Raw genomic sequence first — 26,802 nt, 5'->3', positions numbered from 1 at the left:
TCAAATTCCTTTAATGCAGCGGTCACTATTGAGTGCAACATCTAAGGGGTTATTGGAGCCAACAGGTTTGGCCCATCGCCTCCCCCCGTCTCTACCATCCGCTCCCTCACATGAGGGAGCCCCTGAAACACTTCCGTGGGGGCACCAGCGGACGCGGATTCACGTTCTAATGGAAAGTAGCACTTTAATAGGACGTGAAAAGGCAGGGCTGTGACGGGAAGAGGTTAATTACCATATGAGACTAAATAGGATTAAAATTGGGAGACTAAGGGAAGAATTGATGGTATTGTCTATATTTTTTGCATATTTTATATGTTTAGTGTTTCTTTAAGATTAAGATTCAATGCTGGGTCACTACCAAGCATCTACTCTCTGCATAGACTGCTTCTTAACTTCTCAAAAGTAGGAGTGTATTTCCTAAAACAGACATGTCAGGAGTCTCTTTAATGACATTATCAGGACACGTTACCTTTGTTTAAATGCCTTCTCTGCCATTTCTCTAGCTGCTCTTTTAACTTCCTCGGGTACAGCATCTTTTTCGGCTTGTGACACCTGATAGACTTTGTGTCCTGCATCTAGACGATATGGACCACCTTTTCCACCCAATCCTGCTGTGTCTCTGCCACCTGGGAAATGACATCCATTTTAACCCGTTTCTTTACAATTACCCATTCACAACCACCTCATCCATTGGGCATGGGACCCATACAACAATAATGCCATCCAGAGTATTTTAGTGTTAAATAAAAACAGTTTTACAGCATGCAACATCTCTCTGATAATGTCACATGAACTCTGAATAGTACGTCATAGATAAGAAAACGTTCACTTTTGAGGAAGAATTTTTTTCCCTATTATTTATTAAATATAACAACTGAGGTCCAGGTAATGTCAGACATTCATTGCTACATGATATAATGACAAGTATTCGTTTCTGCCTGTCTTCTACATGTATAGGAAGGTATTAGCTGCACATCATATCCTTTCATGTGTTAAAACCAAACAATTGTCATAACCACAGGCATGGTTTATCCTACATAGTGTATACTGGTATATATGTCCAAAAATAGATGTTTTTTGCAGCGCACAGTAAATGATTGACAGCCATGTGACATAAAAGTCTAGGCTACACACTATATGCACCTTGGTGTAGGCAAACAGGAGGAATCTTGAAGTAAATGAATCCTTGACCTTTCCTTTGACCCTTACAATGTGAACACTAATAATAAGCACATGTCAACACAACTTCTTGGGAATTGCTGGCAAAGACCGTCTTGTTTTTCACTAAAGTTCACATAGGTGTTATAATATATGATTATATTGGAATGATGAAAAACCCTTCAGATCTAGAGGACTGATTTCTTCTTCCAGCTCCAAGTCCTCCGACCTCTGAGGCCCACGGCATCATGGCTAGACAAGTTCTAAAGAAGGACCGCAAAACCTTTGAAGCTTTCTACCACTTTCATTTGTGTGAGTAAAGGTTGTTGCCCTCATCACCCCTAACTCACAATGTGGATAACTGTGAACTATAGAAGTATATAGAAATAAACCGTCACCATGCTATGTAATTTACTAGATATTAGCATATTTTTATGTTGCATACATAGACACATTCTTTTATCTTTGTACCTGATCAAATGATGTATTAAAAAATGTTCTGATTGAACAGAAGACAAAATGTAACTACAGGATAAGCCGGCATTCAAATGGATAGGATATTTCCATATGTCCCTAAAGTCACTGCAAATACTTTGCTTCACTCATTATTATTATTATTATATATATTTTTTAACAATCTTTAGTGACATCATCTTTTTAGCCTTAGTAAAAATTCTGCGAATTGCTGCTTGGAATCTGACAGTCAGCTGGAATCTGTCACATGCGACCTAACACCCTAGCTTTGTGTAACTATTATCGGAGTTCCCACAATGTATTGCCCTCAGGTACCAAGAAACCATTCACACTGTGTAAACCACTTTAAATGTAGGAAAGTACACCATGTAACTCAGAATTGTTAAAAAATTTTGTTCACATTTTATACGTTTAAAATGTAGTAAAAATGTGGTTAAACAAATGGAAATTTGGCAAAAATGAACAGACAATACATTTCTTCTAAGGGGGACACTGTTTAACGTTTTTGCATTAACTTAATTTTGGGGTATAAATCATTTCGCCAATAGGTCTTTGTTAAAAATGTTGTTACGTTTAAATCCGTTGGCGTAGTGCACGGACAGCTCGCTCTTTAGCTTGTCTGTCTATTTTATTTAGCACTCATAAAGGCTCATTATAGCTAAATTATTATCAACTTGATGAGACAAACGGGCTGAAGAGCGAGCGGTCAGTGCACTACAACATGAGCATAATTCAGCAATCATGAGCGTTTATAAACAAGTAATTACTAAAAACAGACATGTCAGGAGAGCCATGTGCACTTTCGCAGGCTTTTTTCTTTTTATTGTTCCAATGATACTAAAAAACAAAAATGAAGTAACTTTGCATATTGTATGTTTACAACTCCTATGCAGACCTGTGTGTCACCATGGTTACATACTGCAAACAAACCCTGTGTGTCATGTTATCCTATAGTCAGGTGTTATCTTACTCCACTGCCTACTCTTTTAGCTAACCGAGATACAGTAAAAGAGGAGTTTAAACTACAAACAGGGCTTATTTGTAGTTTGTAACTATGAAAACACATAGATCTGCATAGGAGCTGTGTTCACAAAAGCTAGGATACTTTTAATCAAGATGATATGCTTGTTTTTTTTTTAAACTTTACATGCATTGGAAGCAATAAAAATGGCTGGAAATATTCTCCTAGCCATTAACAAATCTGAGCACGCTGAGAAACGATCTTTGTATCCAAAAAATAGCTCAAATACAATCTAGTGTTAAGTTATTCAGTGTAAACTGGGTCATTCATTTATTTAATAGAATGAGGAGAACTCAAGTCTCACTAATAACAGATATAAGATTGCATGCCTTTATCTTTTATATCTCGTATAGGTAAATAAACTATTCATGGAGCAGAGCTCATGGAGAAGCAGATTACGTCAGTAATATATTAGTCAAATCATCTTAAGAATCAGCCAAGAAAAGCATATGAAATGATTGTAATTTGTAAATTATCTGATCTTGATAAAGAGAAAATATTAAAGTTCACTTCTTTCATATAGTTCTAGCAAGTTCTTCTGTCCATTAATACCAGTGATGCGCCCTACCTTCATGAAGATGCATTACACACAGATAAAAACATCATTTACAGCGGACACTAATTTGTTGATCACACTGTTAGCCGTTTTACAAGCAAAAGACTTTACACCGGGTACGGTCCCACATAGCCGTGGCCGTAGCCCCGCTCACTTGTGGTGCTTGATGGCAAACGATTATTACTGCTATTACTGGGAAAATCGATCGATCATTTGCCAGTGCATGTGAACGCCACTACGTGGAACCGTACCCTTAGTGCGTAGAACATTATTAACATGGAGAAAAAGATAACTCCTAGGGCAAGAAATATATATACTATGAAAGAACATATTATTTTACTAGTTTGTATGGCCAACTTCAAGTCGTACAAAATCATTTAATCATTTCCTTTCTATATATTTTATGAAGTGCAAGCCTAAATTTTAATCCAATCTCAATCAACTACAATGGATCAACATGATGTCTACAAAATAAAGCCGACTACAGCCAATGGGGGTCCTTTGCATTCCTGAGGCAAAAACAAAATCTTTACAAAAAGACTAATGGTAGTGGGAGTGTTCACCAGGTGATGGAAAAATTAGCCCTAGGAGACCTTATATAGCTAACAATATATATAACCGTCAGACAGCTACTTCCTGTCCAAGAGACTGAAAGCTAGGAGAAATGTTTGGCACGAAAGGCCGAGTTGCCAAGGGGCATAGTCATGTTTTCATAATTTAGCTCAAGGTATGGTTGAAGGCAAAGTGCACACACTGTAGTGTAACAAAGTCTATTATGCTTACACAGCAATTTTAACTAAAATGGTAACCATAGCCCATAATAGTGCTGACACATAAAAGTTTTCCATAATAGTTGTGTCCAAACAGTAATACCACACTGCACTGGTCTACGTGTCAAGAACATCAGTGAAATGTTGTTACAACCGTGTTGTGTGTTACTAAGATCAGATGCCGTTTATAAATAAATGCTGAATACTCTTTGGGTGGAGCTGCTCTTTAAGTTTCCGAAAGTTCCTATGGTCTTTTCATGTGTGAAACTACAGCCGACTCTGCGGCCATTAACAAAATTCAGACTGTACATCCATTCATCTTTTTGATAGTATAAGTAAGGGTAAAATTATTTGCTGAAATAAACATAAAGGAGACATATTCAATTTCATTATCAAATGGCAGAGTTCCGTAGACATGGAGAAGACATTGCAGCACAGTGACTATGCATATACATTTAACTTAGTAATTATTTTTCCTTAACCTTCTAGATGAGAGTTAAGACCTGTTGGAAAGATTTCAGTTGAAGTCATGTGTATGGAAAGTCTATCATGTTAGGGACATATGGGAAACACGTCCAAGTTCTGGCACTGAGATACCATAATTGAGCCAATAAATGTAAAATATTTGGAAAAATCTTGGTAGACGCATATCATGGCAAAAAGATCAGAGAAAAGTTCTACAAGTGAAAGCCCTCGCAGCTGCTATAAGACCAGTGTACAACTATGCCCCATGTTTCTACCACATGGGTTACAAAGGGAATATAGGTCTTAAAACTTCTGGGCCTTCCTATGTTGAATGAATGGTTTGGTGGTGTGAACCAGCGGCAGGAGTGGAAAAGCCAATTTAGATTTTTGGTATTGGGCACCCTGTTCTCTATCAGATTTAGTGCATTATAGTAAGAGGACTAAGTTAGCTGTTTATGGGCCTATAAATCAAGCACAATACGCTTAGCAGATCGTGAACAAACAGATTATGATGTCAGAGAATCAAAAATTGGAATCTAAATTGTACTATGGAAACAGAAATAAAGTTAAAATAACACAATTAGATTATCTGCAGATTTATACGATCACCCAGGAAAAGATAATAGATTTGCAGGTGTCAGCATTTTCTGTTGAAGAGTGAAAATTCATTCAATGACCCAGAGAAAAGTTTACGCTTCTGAGGCATCATTAAGATGAGTGAATTCCAGAAGTGACATCTTACATAATAGAAATGATCGCACACAAGCTGCTGCTTCTTCACTGCACACTAGTGTGCTCCCTCCAGATGCAGGTTCACAGGTGAGGCCCTGAATTCTGAACACCCAGGATTAAGATCAGAGATGATGTTAACAAGGGGGAAAGGGGGGACAACTAAGTGCCAGTAGAAAACATATATGACTGAACACCAGCATTCCTACAGGAAACACTTGTACAAAGCAATGTGCTGATCACACGCACGTATCTGAATTCTTTACAAGCAGTCAATTAATAAAGGCTATGTACACCTTTGAAATGTTTGTTTTTTTTAAATAAAAGTGTCTATCAGTGTGTCTTCTAATACATTTTCTAAATACATTTGATTAAAAATTATTTTTACTAGATACAGCTGCTTTGTATCCTGTATATAGAGCAGCTGCATCTTGCTCGGAGACCTGAATCCATCAGGTCAGCGGCACTGACGGGTTCAATGACAGCGTGTCCTGCGTGTCTCTGACACACTGGATCTACTTGTAATTGATCACACCTAAGTTATGAACTTAGGCTACATTCAAACGAACGTAGCCCACCTCGGACGTGAAAAACTGCCGTTTAAAAGTTGCACCAATCACACTAAGACATTTTTATTTATAAAAAAGACAAACGATTTCAAAGGTGTACATATCCTTTGATGTGTGTGGTGAGGAAAAAAAATAAAATCAAATCTTATAAAACATTTTAATCATTTGTTAGATCACCGTCAACAAATATTCTGTCTGTCAAAACGTGTATAGTGATTTATGACAATTGTCAGAGTATAGCTCTACATCTGATGCCTGCAAATACCCAGACGTTCCCTGCAATATACTGATACACCCAATGCAGTGGCACATCAGTGTGTGGTATGTGAAAACCTGGTCCCTATATGCTGAATGAAACCACTTCTGCCGTCAAGTGTGTAACTTTAAATCTACAAGAATAACACATCTAAAACAGCCACATTGTTCATCTGACTGTCCATCCAGTTCATAGAGAGAAGAAAAGTCCACTTCTTTAGTAGTTGTCTACACTGCCCCATATGTGACTATGGTTGAAGCTCCCAACACTATGAAATAAATATCTCACAAAATATGTCAATTGATCGGCATGTTGGAAATTTTCAATAATAATTGGACTCTAAGGGTACCTCCACAAGTACCAGATTTGCGATGGAAAACAAATCCGGTGTTTTGAAAGGAATCTGTGGCAAAACCTTCATGTTTTACATGCATATTTTGGAGCCGATTTGCTGCGGATTTCCCCCTATGCATTGCAAAGGGCGCAATCCGCTATGAAAATCTGCATCATAAATTGATAAAATGAGGATTTAAAATCCACACCGCATGTCATTTTCGCACACATTTTGTCCGCTGCGTATGGATGGGATTTGTTAAAATTCTCATCCTCGCTGTAGCTAGTATAATATGCCGCAGATTTTGCAAACCCGGAGAAAAAAATCTGCAGCGTATCAGCTTGTGTGAACATAGCCTAATGGACATCAAGCATACATGGAAGAAGTCCTAGATACATTATTGGGAAATGGTGAGTAAGTGACATCTTTTCTTATTCTCTGTAGGTTTCCATCCTTCGTTTATTATCAATCGAGTCCTGCAATAACCCTTTAACTACATGTGTGCATAAAGTATGTTCAAAACGGTATGTTTATTTACCTGTTCCACCAGCCCATGTATTACCACCAACATGAGGCGTGTTATCCGGATCCAGCTTTCCATGTTTTGGTAAGTTCACATCCAAACCACTATCTTTCTGCACTGTGATCTGAAATACAAAGTATTATTTCCGTTAGCAATGGACTCTATTAGCTGCACTACATTGGCTAAGTAGAGAACAAGAGACGTCCATCATATCTTGTGTAATGCACAAGGTCTATCCAGACAACAATGCAACACTAATCTAAAAAAAGTTTATCACATACAGATTTAACAATCTAGTTCTAGCTCTTTATAGCAAAACTACAAATCTGAATGTAAAGAACTGCATAATGTGTATCAGGGGCGTAGCTAAAGGCTCATGGGCTCCGATGAAAAAATTCTTACTGGGCCCCCCCCCGCAAACTTCTCATGGCCGACGGTCCGCAGCTTTCAGCTGCATCGCTGGGTCTCCTAAGTGACCCAACAATGCAGCACTAGCAGCCGGGGGCGTCACTAAGGCTGGGTTCACACACCCTATTTACGGACGTAATTCGGGCGTTTTAGCATTGAATTACGTCCGAAAATGCGGCTCAAAAGCGTTGGCAAACATCTGCCCATTCATTTGAATGGGTCTTACGATGTTCTGTGCCGGTCATTTTTTTTACACGCCGCTGTCAAAAGGCGGCGCGTAAAAAAGACGCCCGCGTCAAAGAAGTGCCTGTCACTTCTTCAGACGTAAATGGAGCCGTTTTCCATGGACTCCATAGAAAAACAGCTCCAATCACGTCCGTAATGGATGCAGCGAAAGACGCCTGCACATGCCATTACGGCTGAAATGACGGTGCTGTTTTCTCCTGAAAACAGCACCGTAATTTCAGCCGTAACAGACGCTGCCGTGTGAACATACCCTCAGGGCTTAAAATGTCAGGGAAATAGCCCCAATACATATGTGTCCGCCCAAAAAAAAGTGTGTATATGAGACAGCATAGCATATCTATAGCACTACGACCCTATAAACTATGGATAGGATTAGATACAGTGGCTCAGCAGACAGTATCACACATGATAGGATTAGATACAGTGGCTCAGAAGGCAGTATCACACATGATAGCATTAGATACAGTGGCCCAGCAGGCAGTATCACACACGATAGGATTAGATACAGTGGCTCAGCAGACAGTACCACACACGATAGGATTAGATACAGTGGCTCAGCAGACAGTACCACACATGATAGGATTAGATACAGTGGCTCAGAAGGCAGTATCACACATGATAGGATTAGATACAGTGGCCCAGCAGACAGTATCACACATGATAGGATTAGATACAGTGGCTCAGCAGACAGTACCACACATGATAGGATTAGATACAGTGGCTCAGCAGACAGTACCACACATGATAGGATTAGATACAGTGGCTCAGCAGGCAGTACCACACATAATAGGATTAGATACAGTGGCCCAGCAGATAGTATCACACATGATCGGATTAGATACAGTGGCTCAGCAGACAGTACCACACATGATAGGATTAGATACAGTGGCTCAGCAGACAGTACCACACATGATAGGATTAGATACAGTGGCTCAGAAGGCAGTATCACACAATAGGATTAGATACAGTGGCTCAGCAGACAGTATCACACATGATCGGATTAGATATAGGGCCCAGCAGACAGTATCACACATGATCGGATTAGATACAGGGCCCAGCAGACAGTATCACACATGATTGGATTAGATACACAGCTCAGCAGACAGTATCACACATGATTGGATTAGATACAGGGCCCAGCTCGCTGACATTGCGTCTCCAGCGCTGGACCCAGGATAGGGAAGAATAATAATTTTGCTTCTTTATGTGTTACTGATTATTTTTGTGTGTTTGTGGTTTTTTACAGGTTCGGTTGTTGGACTTCGGATTCGAGGACTTCAATGACGGCGTTTTTTTTTATTCTCAATAAAATGGTTAATGAGGGTTGTGTTTTTTTATTTCAATAAAATATTTTTTCTATGTGCTTGTATCTTTTTAAACTTTATTATCACCGCCTTAGTAATGGCCGCTGGCTGATTGACAACCTCCATTACTAAGGCAGGGCTTAATGTTAGCCGGTGCAGAGGCTACACTAACCCCCATTATTACCCCGGTACCCACCGCCACCAGGGGTGCTGGGAAGAGCCGGGTACGAACCAGTACCCGACCATCTGTAGTGACGGGCAGGCACCGGGGTGGCCGCAGGCTGGTAGTGTTAGGCTGGGAAAGGCCAAAAACAGTGGCCCTTCCCACCCTTGTAATGCTGCCTGCTGCTGCTGTGTTGTATCTGGCTGGTTATGAAAATTGGGGGGGGGGGGGGACACCCCACATCGTTCTTTCCAATTATTATTTTTTTTAAATGACGTGGGGTCCCCCCCATTTTTCATAACCAGCCAGATACAATAAAGCAGCAGCAGCAGCCTAGCATCACCAGGGTAGGAAGGGCCACTGTTTTTGACCTTTCCCCTCCTGATAATACCAGCCTGCGGCCACCCCAGTGGCCTACCATCACTACAGACGGTCAGGTACTGGATCGTACTCGGCTCTTCCCAGCACCCCTGGTGGCGGTGGGTACCGGGGTAATAAAGGGGGTTAGTGTTAGCCTCTGCATCGGCTAACACTAAGCCCCGCCTTAGCAATGGATGCTGTCAATCAGCCGGCGGCCATTACTAAATGTGGTAGTAATGTAGTTTAAAAAAAAACACAAAAGACATAGAAAAAATATTTTATTGAAATAAAAAAAAAACCCACACAGCCCTCATTAACCATTTTATTGATAATAAAAAAAAAAGCCATCATCGAAGTAGTCCTGGAATCTGACGTAGTCCAATGACCGAACCTGTAAGAAAACACACAAAAAATGATTAGTAACACGTGTGGTAGGCTTATATACAGGGCCCAGCAGACAGGATCACGCATGGGCCATGTATCTAAGCCTACCATGTGATTGGCTTAGATACAGGGCTCAGCAGACAGGATCACACAATCTGTGATCCTGTCTCATCGTAGGCTTAGGGGTTGTACAGTCCCTAAACATTGATGGCCTATCCTCAGGATAGGCCATCAATAGCTGATGTGTCGCCCGGGACCCGCAAATCAGCTGTTTTGAAGGGGCCGCAGCACTCGTACGAGAGCTGCTTCCCCTTCATTTCACTACTCGCCCACACTGTGAATCGCCGACACGGATTCACAGTGTGACTGGAATGAAGTGACAGGAATGAAGGGGAGCAGCTCTCGTACGAGTGCTGCGGCCCCTTCAAAACCGCTGATTGGCGGGTGCCGGGAGTCGGACCCCGCCAGTCAGGGCTAACCTTACCTTCTTCGGCCGCGGCGGAAGTTCTGTCGTCGCGATGCTGTGCGCGGCGCATAGCGCTGTGACGTCATGCGCTGCGCACAGCGCTTGACGTCAGGACCTCCGCTGCGATCCGGAACCAGGAAGGTAAGTAAAGTATGTTACTATAGTAACAGGGGCCCGCGGCCCGAGTTACTATAGTAACTTTTTATTGATGTGGTGCGGGGGGCCGTGGGCCCCCTGGCTTCGGGGCCCGGTCGCAATTGCGACCGCTGCGACCCCTATAGCTACGCCAGTGATGTGTATTTAGATTACTTTTACAATCATTTTGAAAGGGTATGTCCAGTAATTTGAGCAAAAACTAGTTGTTTTTTTTTACATCTTACATTTCTTTTCACGTAGTAATGTCCCACTCTCCCAGCTATATTGAGTATTATTGAACGCCAAGAAGGCAGAGTACCTAGTTACTTACAGGGGAGTTTATATCTAATAAAGTATCGCTAGGATGAGCCATCAGTTTATGAATGGTGGGGGTCCGACTGCTATAACTCCCACCAATCCTAAGAATTAAGGAGCCACAGCGCTGCATTCCATTCAGTAATTCAGCCACATCCATAGCGGAAGCGCCACCATAAGCAGTTTTTGGGTGACAAAAAAAGCAGAGGCCCCCCCCCCCCCCTGTGACTATGATAGGAGCTGTTAACAGTTATTTCCTGTCCGAGAAACGGAAGAAAGCATCTGGAGCACAAAGCACTGAGTGTAGAAGAGAAAGAGTCAGGAATAGTATTAACTTTTTATTTTTGGTTGGAGGTATGCTTTAACTCCTTTGCCGACATTTGACGTAGAGTTACATCGTAGTCGGCAAGGGAAAGTACAAAGCGTGCTCATGGGCTGAGCCCGCTCCGTACTAAGCGGTTGTTGACCGTATGTAACAGTCGACACTTCACTGCAAGTTGGGGGATCAGAAAAAACTCAGATCCCACTAGTTTAACCCCATAGATGCCCCGGTAAATAGCGAACAAGGCATCTAAGCCATCAGAAAAAGAGGCCCCCTTGCAATGCGATTGCGGGGTTCCAATAGTTGTCATGGCAGCCTGGGTCCCCCAGGTTTGCCATCTTTTTGCTCCTATTAAGCCCTGCCAAATTTTAAATAACTCTCCTTTCCCTTTTTCCTCCAAGAGCAATGTAAAAAATAGAAAAACAATTCGTATGGCCACGTCTGTAAAAGTCTGAATTAATACAATATAAAAGTATTTAAAATACGGTAAACGGCAAAAAACACAAAAAACTAAAAATGCTACAATTGCTATTTTTTGTTCACCTCATCTCTAACAAAAATTGGAATAAAAAGTGATCAAAAAGCCTTATGCACCACAAAATTATACCAATAAAATCTTCGGCTCATCCTGCAAAAAGCAAGCCCCCACATCGCTCAATAGACGGAAAATTAAAAAAAGATATTGCTCTCAGAAAATGGACACATTGGAGGAATAACAGTTTTTTCCCCATTCCACCCCCACATAATATTTTCCAGTGCATTACATAGTACGTGTACAATAAAAAACAAGCCCCAATCTGACTATATCGACGGAAAAATAAAAAGTTATGGCTTTTGGAAAGTGGGGAGAAAGAAAACGAAAAAACAAAAAATGGCTGCGGCGGCAAGTGTCCAATAAAAGAATATCTGTCTACATCTCTATCACAGTATCTTGAAATACCAGTATTTTGCCTCCCCTCCTCCCAAATCACTGTTGAAAATGTTGGTTTTTTTTCTCTCATTTTGCACCATTTACTCACTTCTCTTCTCCAGTGTGCATACTGTGGACGGGCCTCTCTGCCTCTTGCAATGCCAGGAGTGCTTTACGGACCAGTTTTCTGTAGCCTACTCAGGCTTTAACCCCTTAGTGACCAGCCCATTTTAGGCCTTAATGACCAAGCTATTTTATTCGTTTTTCTATAGTCGCATTCAAAGAGCTATAACGTTTTTATTTTTTCGTCTACATAGATGTATGAGGACTTGTTTTTTGCGGGATTAGTTGTGCTTTTTAATGGCACCATTTTAGGGTACATATAATTTTTATATTAACTTTTATTAACCTTTTTGGGGGGGATTATAAAAAAAACCTGAAATTCCGCCATTGTTCTATGCGTTTTTAAATTGACGCCGTTCACTGTGCGACGTAATTAACATGTGACCTTTATTCTATGGGTCGGTACGATTACGGCGATACCACATATGTAGAGGTTTTTTTATGTTTTACGACTTTTGCACAATAAAAACACTTTTGAACTAAAATTATTTGTTTTTGCATCGTCGCTTTCCAAGAGCCGTAATTTTTTTATTTTTCCATCAATGTAGTGATTTTTTGGGCTTGTTTTCTGCGGGACAAGACGTAGTTTTGAATGGTACTGTTTTGGGGTACATGGGACTTATTGATTCATTTTTATTATGACTTTTTGGGGGGGCAATGGAAAAAAATTGCAATTTCGCCATAGTTTTTGGCGTTTTTTTTTTACGGTGTTCACTTTGCGGTTTAAATTACATATTAACTTTATTAATGGAGTCATTACGGTCGCGGCGATACCACATATGTGTACTTTTTTTTTTTTTTACACTTTTACTAAATAAAACCACTTTTTATGGAAAAAAATGGTTTTATTTATTTTTTTACTGTACTTTTTATTAATAATCTTTATTTCACTTTGATTACTTATTTTATTAGTCCCACTAGGGGACTTTACTGTGCGATGTTCCGATCGCTGCTATAATGCTATGGTATACTTCGTATACCAGAGCATTATTGCCTGTCAGTGTAAATCTGACAGGCAATCTGTTAGGACGTGCCTCCGGCGCGTCCTAACAGGCATATGTCCAGGGCAGACCTGGGGGCTTTTATCAGTCCCCCGGCTGCCATGACACCCCATCGGAGACCCGCGATTGCATTCGCGGGCCGCCGATGGGTGACAGAGGGAGCGCACTCCCTCTGTAAACAAAGTTAAATGCCGCGGTCGCTATTGACGGCGGCATTTAACGGGTTAAACGGCCGCGATCGAAGTAAACTTCGATCGCGGGCGTTGGAGCAGGAGCTCAGCTGTCATCAGACAGCAGAGCCCCGGCTCCTGCCTGCACGGGAGACCCGTGCAGGACTTAGACTAGGCTGACGTGAAAAGGCGTCAGCCTAGCCTAAAGCCCAGTAGTGAATCACGTGAAAAGGCGTATTAGTGGTCACTAAGGGGTTAAGGAGCTTTGTAGTAGCGCACTACTTTTCTTCGCTTGTCAGTGTAGAAGAATGCGCGAATTCTCCGCTGGCAAGCGTAGTAGAGCTTAGGAGAAGACACTGTAGTGCTTCACTGATAGATCAACGCGTGATGCAGAGAGAGAGAGAGCTAATGCACGTGTGTCCACTGCCGGCAGAAGGTGAACAAATATTTCGGACACAACAGTAAAGATGGTGGAGCGCTACCAATGCAAGTTAGATTTTGACACAAATATTATTTGTACACGATGTACATCAAAAAAGTACTTTATGTTTTACGGGGAATTGAATAATAAATATATGTAGTAGGATAACCCCTTCGCCTTATTTTTGTAATTGACTTTTATTTTTTAATAAATCAGAGTTTCACTTCTGCATATTTATTTTTATTTTATTAAAGTCAATCCCAAAAATTATTTTAAATCAATAAATAAATGCATTTCAATTAATAAAAAAAAGTGACCCTAAAAGGTGTACATAGCCTTTAAATACTGTGTGGAAATGACTGGTATAAATGACACAATCGGCTTTAGGAAGGTTTTCTCACATGTATTCATTTGATTAGAAAACTGCAATGTTTCCTATATACTATACTATTATTTGGACAATTCCATACATTCTTTTCTCACCAATTTTTTTTTCCTCATTTTAAAGGATTAAATAGACAACTGCCCCTTATGACACTTCACAACACGCTTCAGTTGGCACACATGTGAATGACTGGTCGACTGGATCATCGATGCTGTGAACCAAAAAAAAAGGTCTGTGCTCCGTTCTCAACATCTAGACCTTCATCTAAACCTCGGCTTCTTTGATCCTAATCCTCTTCATCTGTTCTCCTGCTTTGTGGACAGGTCATGCCCAATTTGAAATCCTCCCACATTAGCTACTTTCCACAATGTCTAGCACATGCAAACACTGAATTCTGGCTACTGTACTGTATTATAATAATATTGTGCGTACTATGAAACAAAATCACATCAGTTTGCTATACACACTCCTCAACATTGAAATTGCAATGCTAAGAAGGAAGTTTTGGAATTGTGGAAATCGCAGGATCAATAGACATGTTAATGATATGCAAATGATAAAAAAAAATGTAAACAAAATAATCCAAACATCTTGATTTATTCAGTATCGAGTATGAGCGCCACGAGCAGAAATACACGCACTTACACGCCTTGGCATGCTATCAATGAGGTTATTAATGGTTGTCCGAGGAATGTTATGCCACACAATGCACTTGGGCATGCAAATCATGCCAATTGGCTGCTGGCAGCTCCCTTTGCAATGGCGACCAATGATGTCCCAGATGTGCTCGATGGAAGACAAGTCCAGAGATGCTGCAGGCCATGGTAGCACGTTTAGGCCACGCAGGCTGCTCACAGTAGCACGAGCAATATGCGGCCTGGCACTTTGGAGAAATGGCTGTATCACTGGTTCCAGAGCCAAATCAATGTAACGCCGAGCTGTTAGTGCACCTGAAATTAAGACTGGAGTGGTTCGGCTACCGTACATTATGCCACCCACACCATTATCCCGGGAGTAGGACCGGTGTGATGTTCCCTTGTGAAGGCTTCTTCATGGCATTGCCTATGTGGTCTCCAGCCCAATCTCCAGCTATCATTGTGTCCGAAACATAAGTGGGACACATCGGTGAAGAGGATAGACCTCCATTCCAGCCTCTATTGCCATCTTGCTGTGCATCGTGATAGCTTTTGAGAGCGGTGGCACGTGGTCAATGGAACACCTGTAGCTGGACGTCTGGCTCGTAGCCCAATGACATGCAAATGCCTTGTGATGGTTTGTGTCGACACTTGTTGCCGCCCTAGGCTTGGGATGTGACGTCTAATTTCACTTGCAGTACAGAATGGATCACTACATGCCATTCTTTTAATCAGATGTTCTGTCCGTGCAGAGGTTCGCCTCCAAGCACCTCTTGCGGTTATTCCCATTCGTCATTGTTCTCCCAACTTCCGGGACATGCAACGTTGAACAGTGCTCACATCTCGGCCTAGGCGCGTAGCGATCTGCCGGAGTGATAAAGCTAGGTCTCTCAGTTCAAAGATTCTGTTCCTCTCAGTTTGCGTCAAGTGGCGATAACTGGCACGTCAATGAATAGGAGGAATCGCACAATCATCCCACATTACAGGATCCGATTTTTGAGACTTCATGTGGCTAAAAAACTTTGCTTTCCATCTGGCTTTTTGTGCCCTTCCCACATGCCACAGATTGGAGCTAGGCGATCATTTATAGATCTTCGCGACACCAAATACTTCCTCGATTTGCATAATCTTACGGCTTGCCCTTCTTAGTGTGGCAATTTTAATGTTGAGGCGTGCATATTGCTCTGTGCTCATGTACTGAATATTCTATGTTAAATGCCAAAATACAATTACTAATTATTATATATCTTCTGTGATGCTGTGCAATGTAAAAAAAAAAAAAAATTATAGGTAAAACATTCATAACAAATTAGCACTGCCCCCCATCCTATTCATTAAGACTCTCAATACCAGTCAGGCAGGAATTTTACAACCTATATTTCTCCACATGTAAAGACATTATTGATGGCCCTTATTACTCTGCCTTGCCAGGGTATTTAGTTACAGGGTGAGGGCATACTGAATTTTTCATTCATGTGAAAGAAAGCCTAGTTACTCCTCTGAATCATAGTGTAATGCCAAGATCACACACACAGTTTTGGCGCAGTTTTTACCCACGTTTTTTGAGCCAAGCACAGGAGTGAATACAAAAGAAAGGAGATGCACCAGTCTGTTCCTTATAGATCCACTTCTGGCTTTGGCTCAAAAAACGGAGACAAAAACTGAATCAAAACTGTGTGTGAGTGTGTGTGTGTGTGTGTGTGTGTGTGTGTATGTGTGTGTGTGTGTGTGTGACCCTGGCCTAACAGGACAAATGTAAACATGGGATGAAGAAGATGCATTGAGAGAGAATTGCCATAAGAGCTTACAGTCTAATGTATAAAGAATAAGGGGTACACACACACACACACACACACACACACACACACACACAGACACACAGGATGTGGGCAGCCACTTATCGATCCTGAGTCAAATTCCAAGAGGGTTGGGGTTTAAAGTTAACAAGTATTTTCTAAATAGAGAGAGCAGAGTGGCTGTCTCCATGTGGTAATTGCTATTAATGCAATTCCCTAAAATACAAATATACGAAGGCCTAATGCATACGACCATATTGGTTTTGTGGTCCACAAAACGATGGATCCCTTGTTGTGCATTCGTGTGTCATAAGGACTCATGGATCTACAACAATTCACCAATTTTAATGAAGCCGCAAATCCGGACTGTAAAATGACTTGTCCTGAGTTTTTGCGGTCCGAAATCGTGGCCCCAGCATGGATCCGTGAAAACAACAGCTGTGTGCAATGGGCCATAGAAATTAATGGGTCCGCAATCTATCCACAAAAATGTGGATAAATTGCAGACGCAAATGCACAGCCGTGTGTATTAGGCATAAGGTGAAAATTTGCTGTAGTAACCATTGTAGCAATAAATAAAAGCCGCTTCCTCAAATTGATCAGTAGCACTTAGCTGAAAACTGTGACCCCTTTGATCAAGGCATCGCTGGGGGTCCTAGCACTTAGGTCCCCAAAAGTGATTTCTGTATATTTAGCTGTGTGGAAAAGAATATGAAGGGATCTTGGGGATCACAAGTCGTTGATATTGGTCAAAGGAGAGTGATTTAAACAATACTTGCCTAGCGTCATAGAAAAAAACCAAGGAAAGGACCTGGCACAGAGCAAGTTTGTCAAGGACTGGCAGACATTTCACTTTCAGTTGGCGGTCCTGGTCCTGGTACGTGAAAAGGTCCTGGTACGTGTATCTCAGCTACTGTCCACTTGTGTTAATGCACCTATGGCTCCCATCAATCGTACCATTTGACATATCTCTACTGCTGACACTAGTACTGCTGTGTCACTTGTATCCGTACAATTATCACTAGTATAAACACTCTAATCTCTACTGCTGCCATTTGTACCAGCGTGCATATCTCTACTCGTGTCACCTGTATTAATGTAGATTTCTGTTCTTCTCACTAAAAAAATGTGCTTCTAATGAGAAAAGAAGATACTTAACCACAGGGTGTTATCAAAGAGGACCTGTCACTAGGTCATATAGGGTGAACCGGTTTACTGACCTGAATAGCGCTGTCTCCCTGTTTCCAGCACTGTTTTTTTGTTGTTTTTACTCTGTTCCAGAGATGTGGTCCACTGTTGTGTTGGCTCCCATTATGCTAATTTGCTGCAGTTAGCCAACAGGGCATGAACTACTTTTAAGCTGCATCGCGCTGATTGGTCAGCATCAGAGGCAGGGAAGCCACCCTGTTGGCTAACTGCAGCAAATTAGCATATAGGGAGCCAACACAACAGTGGCCATGTCTCAGGAACGGGGTCCAGGTGGAAAAACAAACAGCGCTGGAATCAGGGAAACCGCGCTATTCAGGTCAGTTAACCAGTTCAACTTATAGGACCTAATGACAGGCCCTCTGTAAAGCTTTACCCGAGTGCCCCCATTACTGAAAGGACACAACCATATGTAAACATTACAGCCATGGCAATGTGTTGTCCAGGGTACTGACAGGTTATCAACCAATGTCTCTAGTGCTGTATGTATTGTTTACATGTGGCAGTGGCTTTTCAGGACCAGGGTCCTTGGAGTAGATTTTTAAAAACACTTTATGGTGTCTTCTTATTTTATTATGATGACATTACAATTAATAGTTTTATATCACCCTAGTCACAGAAAACCCCTTTAAGATAAATAATTGTATAGTTCCTCTTTGAAATTAAAGGTATCTTTGGAGAAAGTGGAAACCTAACATGACGTAACCATACGAGCAAGTGCATCTTTATCACCTACACACAAATTGTCCTTAGCAGATTACGGAGTGCTCTAAGTTATTCGACAAGTCTGCCCATTCAGGTTCAGCTGCCACTTCCACTAAACATAAACCACTCAGCACTTTCCAGACAGCCACTCATGATTTTCCTTTGCAGACCACAATGTATTCTTGGCCACCCACAGAGTCAGCTAAAGATAGTATGAGACAAGTGTGGGTGAATAACATAGTAAACAACACCATTACAGCACAACTAAAATCAGGCAGCAGCCATCATAATTACATAAGCAATCATATTTCTTTTTATAAAGAAGTTAGACTATATTTAGGGAACGAATCATAAACTAAGACTAAAAGGAACATTTAGCCACGGACAATGAGATTTGATGGACATTTTGACTAATTCTCATTAACCAATGTTATGTTATTGCTACTATACCCCAATACTTTTAAGATAGAAAATATCTATAAAATGTATATTTGAAAATCCATATATAATATTAAAGGATATTACACCACAGGAGGCAAAATAAGGCCAATAAATCCTAATAAATATTTGTCCACTCATTTATTTATTTTTATTGTTATGTTCCGTACCCAATGAATTTTCTGATCTATATTTTCTGAGCTATATTTAAGAGCAGGCAATGATCAAAGCTCTGAATGAAAGTACTTGTGTCATGCTTGCTCTGGGTGGCCCTTCTGAACCTCCACCTCTGCTTCCTCACATAATTGAAATTGCCAGAGTAGCTGTCAACAAACTGTAAGGATCCTTTTACACCAGCCAATTTTGGCCGTAACAGTGAGCGCCGATCAACGAGCCAGCCATGGCGTTTGCTTGTTCATCAGCTGATCGTTGCCTTGTTTACACAGGGAAATGGTTGAGAATGAGTGTTCATATGATCGCTCGTTTGCCCAATCATTATCCCGTGTAAAAGGGCCATAAGTCACCATTTTAGCAAGGTTTAATGGGATTCAGTCAGTGGCGTAATGATCGTGATCGAGGAGGCCTGTCCCAGATTTCCCCAGGCCCTGACACATGTGTATGCCGCAGCGCATAGAAGTTTCTGACGCTAGGTATCATTAGAACATTTTATGTGGCGCAGCACACCATGTCCTGATGCTGGTCGTTGTGTGCTGCGTCATATACATATAAGGGAAAATTTTAAAAGGATAATCCTACTTAGAATATCTCTCTGGCTAGATAGACAGATAGAGACAGACAGACAGACAGACAGACAGACAGACAGACAGAGAGAGAGAGAGAGAGAGAGAGAGAGAGAGAGAGAGAGAGAGAGAGATAGATAGATAGATAGATAGATAAATAGAATCTAAAAACAGTATCAGACCTACCAGAATCTTTGGCAACAAATGGTTAACATCACAGCAAAAGTTTTGCAAAAAATGAATGATCAGAATAAATGAAGCCTTGGATAATAAACAATGTCACACTTTATAAGAGACAGGAGCAGAATACAGAGGACAACAATTGTCCACAATTTGGGTCAAGTCTCAATAGTGTATTTGGATGAGACATCTGGCACTATAATTCAATACAGATGAAAATACAACACCATTTCAAATGTTGTACAGCACTTTATACCCTTTTCTGGACTTGAACTGTAGGGAAACACTTTAGTAAATTACATAGGGAACAAAGGGAAACCTATGCAAGTATCAGTTCATATATTTCCTTGCACTGCACTGACATAAATCATTTCGGCATGTGCATAACCTCTAAGAGAGATTAAATTTAGAAATTGCAAACATTACTTGATGCTAATGCTTCTACACATTTTGCGTCACATTTTTATGAGACTAATAATTACATATTGCTTTGTCAACCACTGGAACATTCAACATTACTGTCCTTGTTTTTATTAATTATTATTATTTCAATGACATAGAAAAAAAACCATTGGTATCATAACCACTGGAGTGAGAGCAGAACAGCTCCCGTGGCTTTCATTTAAAGTAGAAAATTCCTCAAAAGAATCCTTGTGATTATAGCTTGGCTTCATGCCCATGGCAAGCAGAGAGGGCCTATTCAGATACAGTAGCTCTATTAACAAAATAATCTTACTTTATGTTGGGTTTATGAAGGAGCACATTCCAAGGATTCTGGATCCCCAGCTGTGCTTGTAAACACATTGGGAAATCTCTCCTAAACATGAACACCCCCTCTGACATAGCATACCAAAACAAAGATCTTCAAATACATGAATGTTCAATAGGAGACCATGTTATTTCATGCAAATAGTAATAGCTTAATTAATGGACTATTAGGGTGTGTTCACATCAGCGTTAGGATTCCGATGATGGGTTCCGCAAGACCATTCTGTCGTAGGGACCCATCAAGTGACAGGCAAACGGAAACCATAGCTTCCGTTTGTATTACCATTGATACATTTGTCAGAATCAATAGCATAGTCGACTGCGCTATTTATTCCGTAAAAAAAACAAAACGGAAACCTTACAGAACAGAGAAAAACGGAAACCATTTGCAATGGAAGCATTACCATTGAAATGAATAGTAATGCATACGGAAAGCTATGGTTTCCGTTCATGGATTCCCCTAACGGAAAGGTCTGACAGAACCCATGAACGGAAGTCCGAAGCAGATGTGACTGGACTTCACCTTTATACCTGGCAATCTAATGCATATTATTAATTCTAGTGAAACCTTTGAGGCGAACATCCAAACCTGCAGTAAAAAATGCTCTTTGTAAGGGATAGTCCTCTAAACGAAGAGGGGCAATATTAATAGGACATGAGGAAATTGAAATTCCATCACAAAAAATCTGGTCTAGATCAGAATTGAGCTTCTCAAACAGGAAAGATTAGAAAGCTTTCATATAACTATTATAACTATAAGTCTTATCTTTTTGTTTTGTTTTTATGTGTTTCTATATATAAGTTAAACCTCGTTCACATCTGTATTAGAGGCTCTGTTAGGGGCCTCTGTCGCAGATGCGTCCGAGAATAAAACCACAGAGTCCCCGATAGAACCCATAAAAGTTCGAAGGTGTCCATGGTGCAACAGAACCGGCGCTTACGGTTTTTCCCTTGATCTGCTCCTCTGGCGGAGCAGAAAAATGGAATGGCAAACGCTGGTATGAACCCAGCCTAACAAGATAGACAAACATTTTAGATTAATCCATAAAATTGTAAATATGGTGTTACACGACCGTGAAAAACGGCCGTGTGATGGTGATCCTTTTAACGGCCTTCACACGGCCGTTTTCAGAGCAATGATATTCTATGGGTGCATTCACACGGCCATTTTTTTAACGGCCTGTGAATAATGGCCGTCAAAAAATAGGACATGTCCTATTTTTGGGCCGTTTTAAAGGCCTGACGGCCCCCATAGAAGTCAATGGATCAGTTTTTAACGGCTGTCAATACAAGTAACAACCGTTAAAAATGGATCTGTTACATGGGGATTGGCAAGGGAACTATTAGGGTATGTTCACACGGCCAAATTTCAGACGTATACGAGGCGTATTATGCCTCGTTTTACGTCTGAAAATAGGGCTGCAATACGTCGGCAAACATCTGGCCATTCATTTGAATGGGTTTGCCGACGTACTGTGCAGACGACCTGTTATTTACGCGTCGTCGTTTGACAGCTGTCAAACGACTACTCGTAAAAATACAGCCTCGTCAAAAGAAGTGCAGGACACTTCTTTCAGACGTTTTTGGAGCTGTTTTCTCATAGACTCCAATGAAAACAGCTCCAAAAACGAGATGGTAAAAAAATGAGTTGGTAAAAATGCGAGTTGGTAAAAAACGTCTGAAAAGCAGGGTCTGTTTTCCCTTGAAAACAGCTCTGGATTTTCAGACGTTTTGGTTGACTACGTGTGAACATACCCTTAGTTCCCTTGCTGGCTATCGTTGGCATACTCACTGTTGCAGCGCTTCTTTAGGTGTGGTCACTCCTCTTCACGGGTTTGAAGGCGCCTCGATGACGTCATCGCCCCGTCGCGCTGCCTTGCCAGATCTCGTGCAGATGAGTGACAACTCCTGAAGAGGACAAGAGACGGCGCTGCACCCGTGAGTATGTGGCATCATGTACAGGGAGGCTGGTGTGGCACGATCTACAGGGAGGCTGGTGTGGCACGATCTACAGGGAGGCTGGTGTGGCACGATCTACAGGGAGGCTGGTGTGGCACGATCTACAGGGAGGCTGGTGTGGCACGATCTACAGGGAGACTGGTGTGGCACGATCTACAGGGAGGCTGGTGTGGCATCTACAGGGAGGCTGGTGTGGCACGATCTACAGGGAGGCTGGTGTGGCACGATCTACAGGGAGGCTGGTGTGGCACGATCTACAGGGAGGCTGGTGTGGCACGATCTACAGGGAGGCTGGTGTGGCACGATCTACAGGGAGGCTGGTGTGGCACGATCTACAGGGAGGCTGGTGTGGCACGATCTACAGGGAGGCTGGTGTGGCACGATCTACAGGGAGGCTGGTGTGGCACGATCTACAGGGAGGCTGGTGTGGCACGATCTACAGGGAGGCTGGTGTGGCACGATCTACAGGGAGGCTGGTGTGGCACGATCTACAGGGAGGCTGGTGTGGCACGATCTACAGGGAGGCTGGTGTGGCACGATCTACAGGGATGCTGGTGTGGCACGATCTACAAGGAGGCTGGTGTGGCACGATCTACAGGGAGGCTGGTGTGGCACGATCTACAGGGAGGCTGGTGTGGCACGATCTACAGGGAGGCTGGTGTGGCACGATCTACAGGGAGGCTGGTGTGGCATCATCTACAGGGAGGCTGGTGTGGCATCATCTACAGGGAGGCTGGTGTGGCATCATCTACAGGGAGGCTGGTGTGGCATCATCTACAGGGAGGCTGGTGTGGCATCATCTACAAGGAGGCTGGTGTGGCATCATCTACAGGGAGGCTGGTGTGGCATCATCTACAGGGAGGCTGGTGTGGCATGATCTACAGGGAGGCTAGTGTGGAATGATCTGCAGGGAGGCTGGTGTGGAATGATCTACAGGGAGGCTGGTGTTGCACGATCTACAGGGAGGCTGGTGTGGCACGATCTACAGGGAGGCTGGTGTGGCACGAGCTACAGGGAGGCTGGTGTGGCACCATATACAGGGGGGGTGGCATCATATACAGGGAGGCTGGTGTGGCATCATCTACAGGGAGGCTGGTGTGGCATCATCTACAGGGAGGCTGGTGTGGCATCATATACAGGAAGGCTGGTGTGGCATCATATACAGGGAGGCTGTAAATAGTGTCTAGGTGAACATGTGACCTTCCTTTGGATGTTTTCAGGGGGCTGGGACAAAAAAAAGCCTGACCAATGAAATTCATCAGTTTTTTTAACGGCCATGAAAAACTGATGCAAAATGGATGTCAAATGGCCATTAAAAACGGACAGATGGACTGGAAATGGATGAAAATGTAGAGACATACTGATGCAAAATGGTCATGAAAAACTGACAGTTGATCAGTTTTTAATGGACATTTTTTTTCACTGTCGTGTGAATAAGGCCTTAGACAGTCAATGCTTATTTTTGTGTCCTCGAAAATAAAAAAAATACATATTTATAAAAAAAAACAAAAACAATACCTATTCGTAAAACCCCATTTAGGGCCTGTTCACATCAGCATTGTATTTTCGTTGAGGGGTCTGTTGGGTGAACCCCTCAACGGAAAGGCAAACGGAAACCATAGCTTCCGTTTGCATCACCAGTGATCTCAATGGTGACGGATACTTTCGTAATGGTTTCGACTTCGCTATTGATTCCGTAAAAAAAACTGAACCCTTTGACAATTATGACAAATGGAAACCATTAGCAAAGTATCCGTCACCATTGAGAGCAATGGTGATTCAAACGGAAGGTATGATTTCCGTTTGCCTTTCCGTTGAGGGGTTAGACGCTTAGACGAAATCCCTAAATGGAAAGACAACGCTGATGTGAACAGGCCCTAATCCCACGTAACATACAAAATAATTCTATTCAAAACTACATCTGTTGTGATTCTTTTCCTGGACAATAAATCATACAGGGCAGAGGGCATGTGTTCATTACCTTTTTTTCTGGCCTTAGTCTAATTCTGCGGACAGCATTTAAAACAATTTCACCAAAAATGCATGCAAATTGGGCATTTTAATGCACCAGAAAAAATCTGCATGGCATAACGATCGCACAGCAGATTTCATAATGAATTTCAATGCAGATTCAGCTGCAGATTTCGGACATGGATTATCTTCAAAAAGGGATTTCTATAGGTTGGTCTGCAGTGAACAGAGGATCACTATGCAGAGTACAGGCTGTGGGGAAAGTGACTGAGAATGCGTCACCACCAGCTCATTAGGTAGACATGCACAGAGTACAGGCTGTGTTTACACTTTAACCGCTTCCCGATCGCCCACTGTATATTCACGCCGGCATTTGCTGGGCTCTGTGCAGCGCCGACGTGAATTCACGGTGGGTGTTAAAATCGCGATCCGGGTGTCTCAGAGTAGCGCTGACACCCGGATCGCATTGTTAACCCCTGCCTCTGGTCCCGGAGACATGACCGGGACCTAATTGGTTCAAGTCCCAGTCATGTGATCGCAGGGAAAGCTTGTTGTAGCAACGAACTGGAAAGTTTGTTACTACAACAAACTGGAAAGTTTGTTGCTACAACAAACTTTCCCGGGGACCGATTGCGGGTGCTGCAGTCGGTTACAAGGCAGAACCGGGGGCCACACAACGGCCCCCGGGTCTGCCATGCACGGCAGCCTATGAGAACCAGCCGGAGGCCGGTCCTCATAAGCTTCCTGTCAGTGTGACTCTCAGCGTCACACTGACAGTTTATAATATGATACACTACCTAGGTAGTGTTTTTTTTTTTATTCACTGTGCAATAGTAAATATACGTGGTTTTTATATGTGTTTCACTGGATGAATACCTAGGTAGTGTAATGTATTATAGCAGCAATCAGTGCTGCCAGTCTTCAAGTAAAACAAGTAAAAATAAAGTAATAAAAATGTTTTATAAAAGTGTAAAAACACGTTATAAAAGTTACCAAAACAAAAAATGCTTTTTTTCCTATAATAAGTCTTTTATTATAGGAAAAAAATGAAAAATGTTAAAAAAAAGTACACATATTTGGTATCACCGCGTTCGTAACGACCCAAACTATAAAACTATAATATTATTTTTCCCGCACGGTGGACAGCGCAAAAAAATAATTAAAAAACAATGTCAGAATCACAATTTTTTTGGTCATCGACCCTCCAATAATATAGAATAAAAAGTGATCAAAAAGTCGCATGTACCCTAAAATAGTACCAATAAAAACGAAAACCCGTCCCGCAAAAAACAAGCCCTTACACAGCTTTTTTGACTGAAAAATAAAAAAGTTATAGCTCTCAGAATAGGGTGACACAAAAAATAAATAATTTTATCGAAAAGCGATTTTAATGTGCAAATGCCACAAAACATAAAAAAAAATATATACATCTGGTATCGCCGTAATCGTATCGACCCGCAGAATAAAGTAAAATGTCATTTATAGCGCACGGTGAAAAGTGTAAAAAAAAAAAGGACAAAAAACATTGTCATAATTTGTTTTTTTGTCACTTTGCTTGCCAAAAAAATCTAATAAAAAGTGATAAAAAAAATCACATGTACCCTAAAATGGTACCAATGAAAACTGCAGATTGTCCCGCAACAAAAGTCCTCGCACGGCTCCGGTGAAGAATAAAAAAAGTTCTGGCTCTCAGAATATAGCGACTGAAATTGTGCAGTGTCCAAAAACGGATAAGATCGGGCGCCATTTATCAGTGCGACATTGGCCACATATCTGCGGATTATTATTTATTTACCGAATTATTATACCCTCTTATTATGTCCTGATTTACTCTGCCCAATTTACACATACCCCCACATCATAAACTAAAATACCAGCAAAACCCCAAACAGAACAGTTACCAAGCAAACTCTGCGCTCCAAAAGCCAAATGGCGCTCCCTCCCTTCTGAGCCCCACAGCGTGCCCAAACACCAGCTTACGTCCACATATATGATATTTTGTATCCGGGAGAACCCGCTCAACATTGTATGAGGTATTTGTCTTCAGTGGCACAAACTGGGCACAACATATTGTGCGTTAAAATGGCATATCAGTGGAAAATTAAAATTTTCACTTTGCACCATCCGCTGTGCATTAACGCCTTCGCGCACCACGACATGCTATTAAGTGGGGTTATATATGGAGCGGGCTCATGCGCTGCGCCCGCGCCATATTCTGCAGGTGTCCGCTGTGTATTACAGCTGACACCTGGGACTAATGGACAGGAACAGCGATCGCGCTGTTACAGGATCCTGTAAAAATTATATTATACTGCAATACATTAGTACTGCAGTGTATTGTACCAGCGACCTAATGATCGCTCGTTCCAGTCCCCTAAAGGGACCTTTGGGAGGTTTCCACTGTTTTGGTAGCTCAGGGGCTTTGCAAATGCGACA

The 26,802-nt window shown here is 41.8% G+C and overlaps 1 protein-coding gene across 2 annotated transcripts in view; it reads right to left on the bottom strand.

Moving 5' to 3' along the window:
* VWA8 (von Willebrand factor A domain containing 8) overlaps positions 1–26,802 on the bottom strand; it is a 458,876-nt gene that overhangs the window by 25,882 nt on the left and 406,192 nt on the right. For both annotated transcript variants that reach the window (XM_075852288.1, XM_075852287.1), the window contains exons 39-40: positions 6,871–6,979; positions 470–626 (exon numbers count right to left, since the gene is read on the bottom strand). In XM_075852288.1, coding sequence (XP_075708403.1) covers positions 470–626; positions 6,871–6,979 — 266 coding nt within the window. The remainder of the gene's footprint in view (positions 1–469; positions 627–6,870; positions 6,980–26,802) is intronic.

This window comes from Rhinoderma darwinii, chromosome 2 (assembly GCF_050947455.1).
Source record: "Rhinoderma darwinii isolate aRhiDar2 chromosome 2, aRhiDar2.hap1, whole genome shotgun sequence".
NCBI lineage: Eukaryota > Metazoa > Chordata > Amphibia > Anura > Rhinodermatidae > Rhinoderma > Rhinoderma darwinii.
This window is presented reverse-complemented; position numbering and strand designations above follow the sequence as displayed.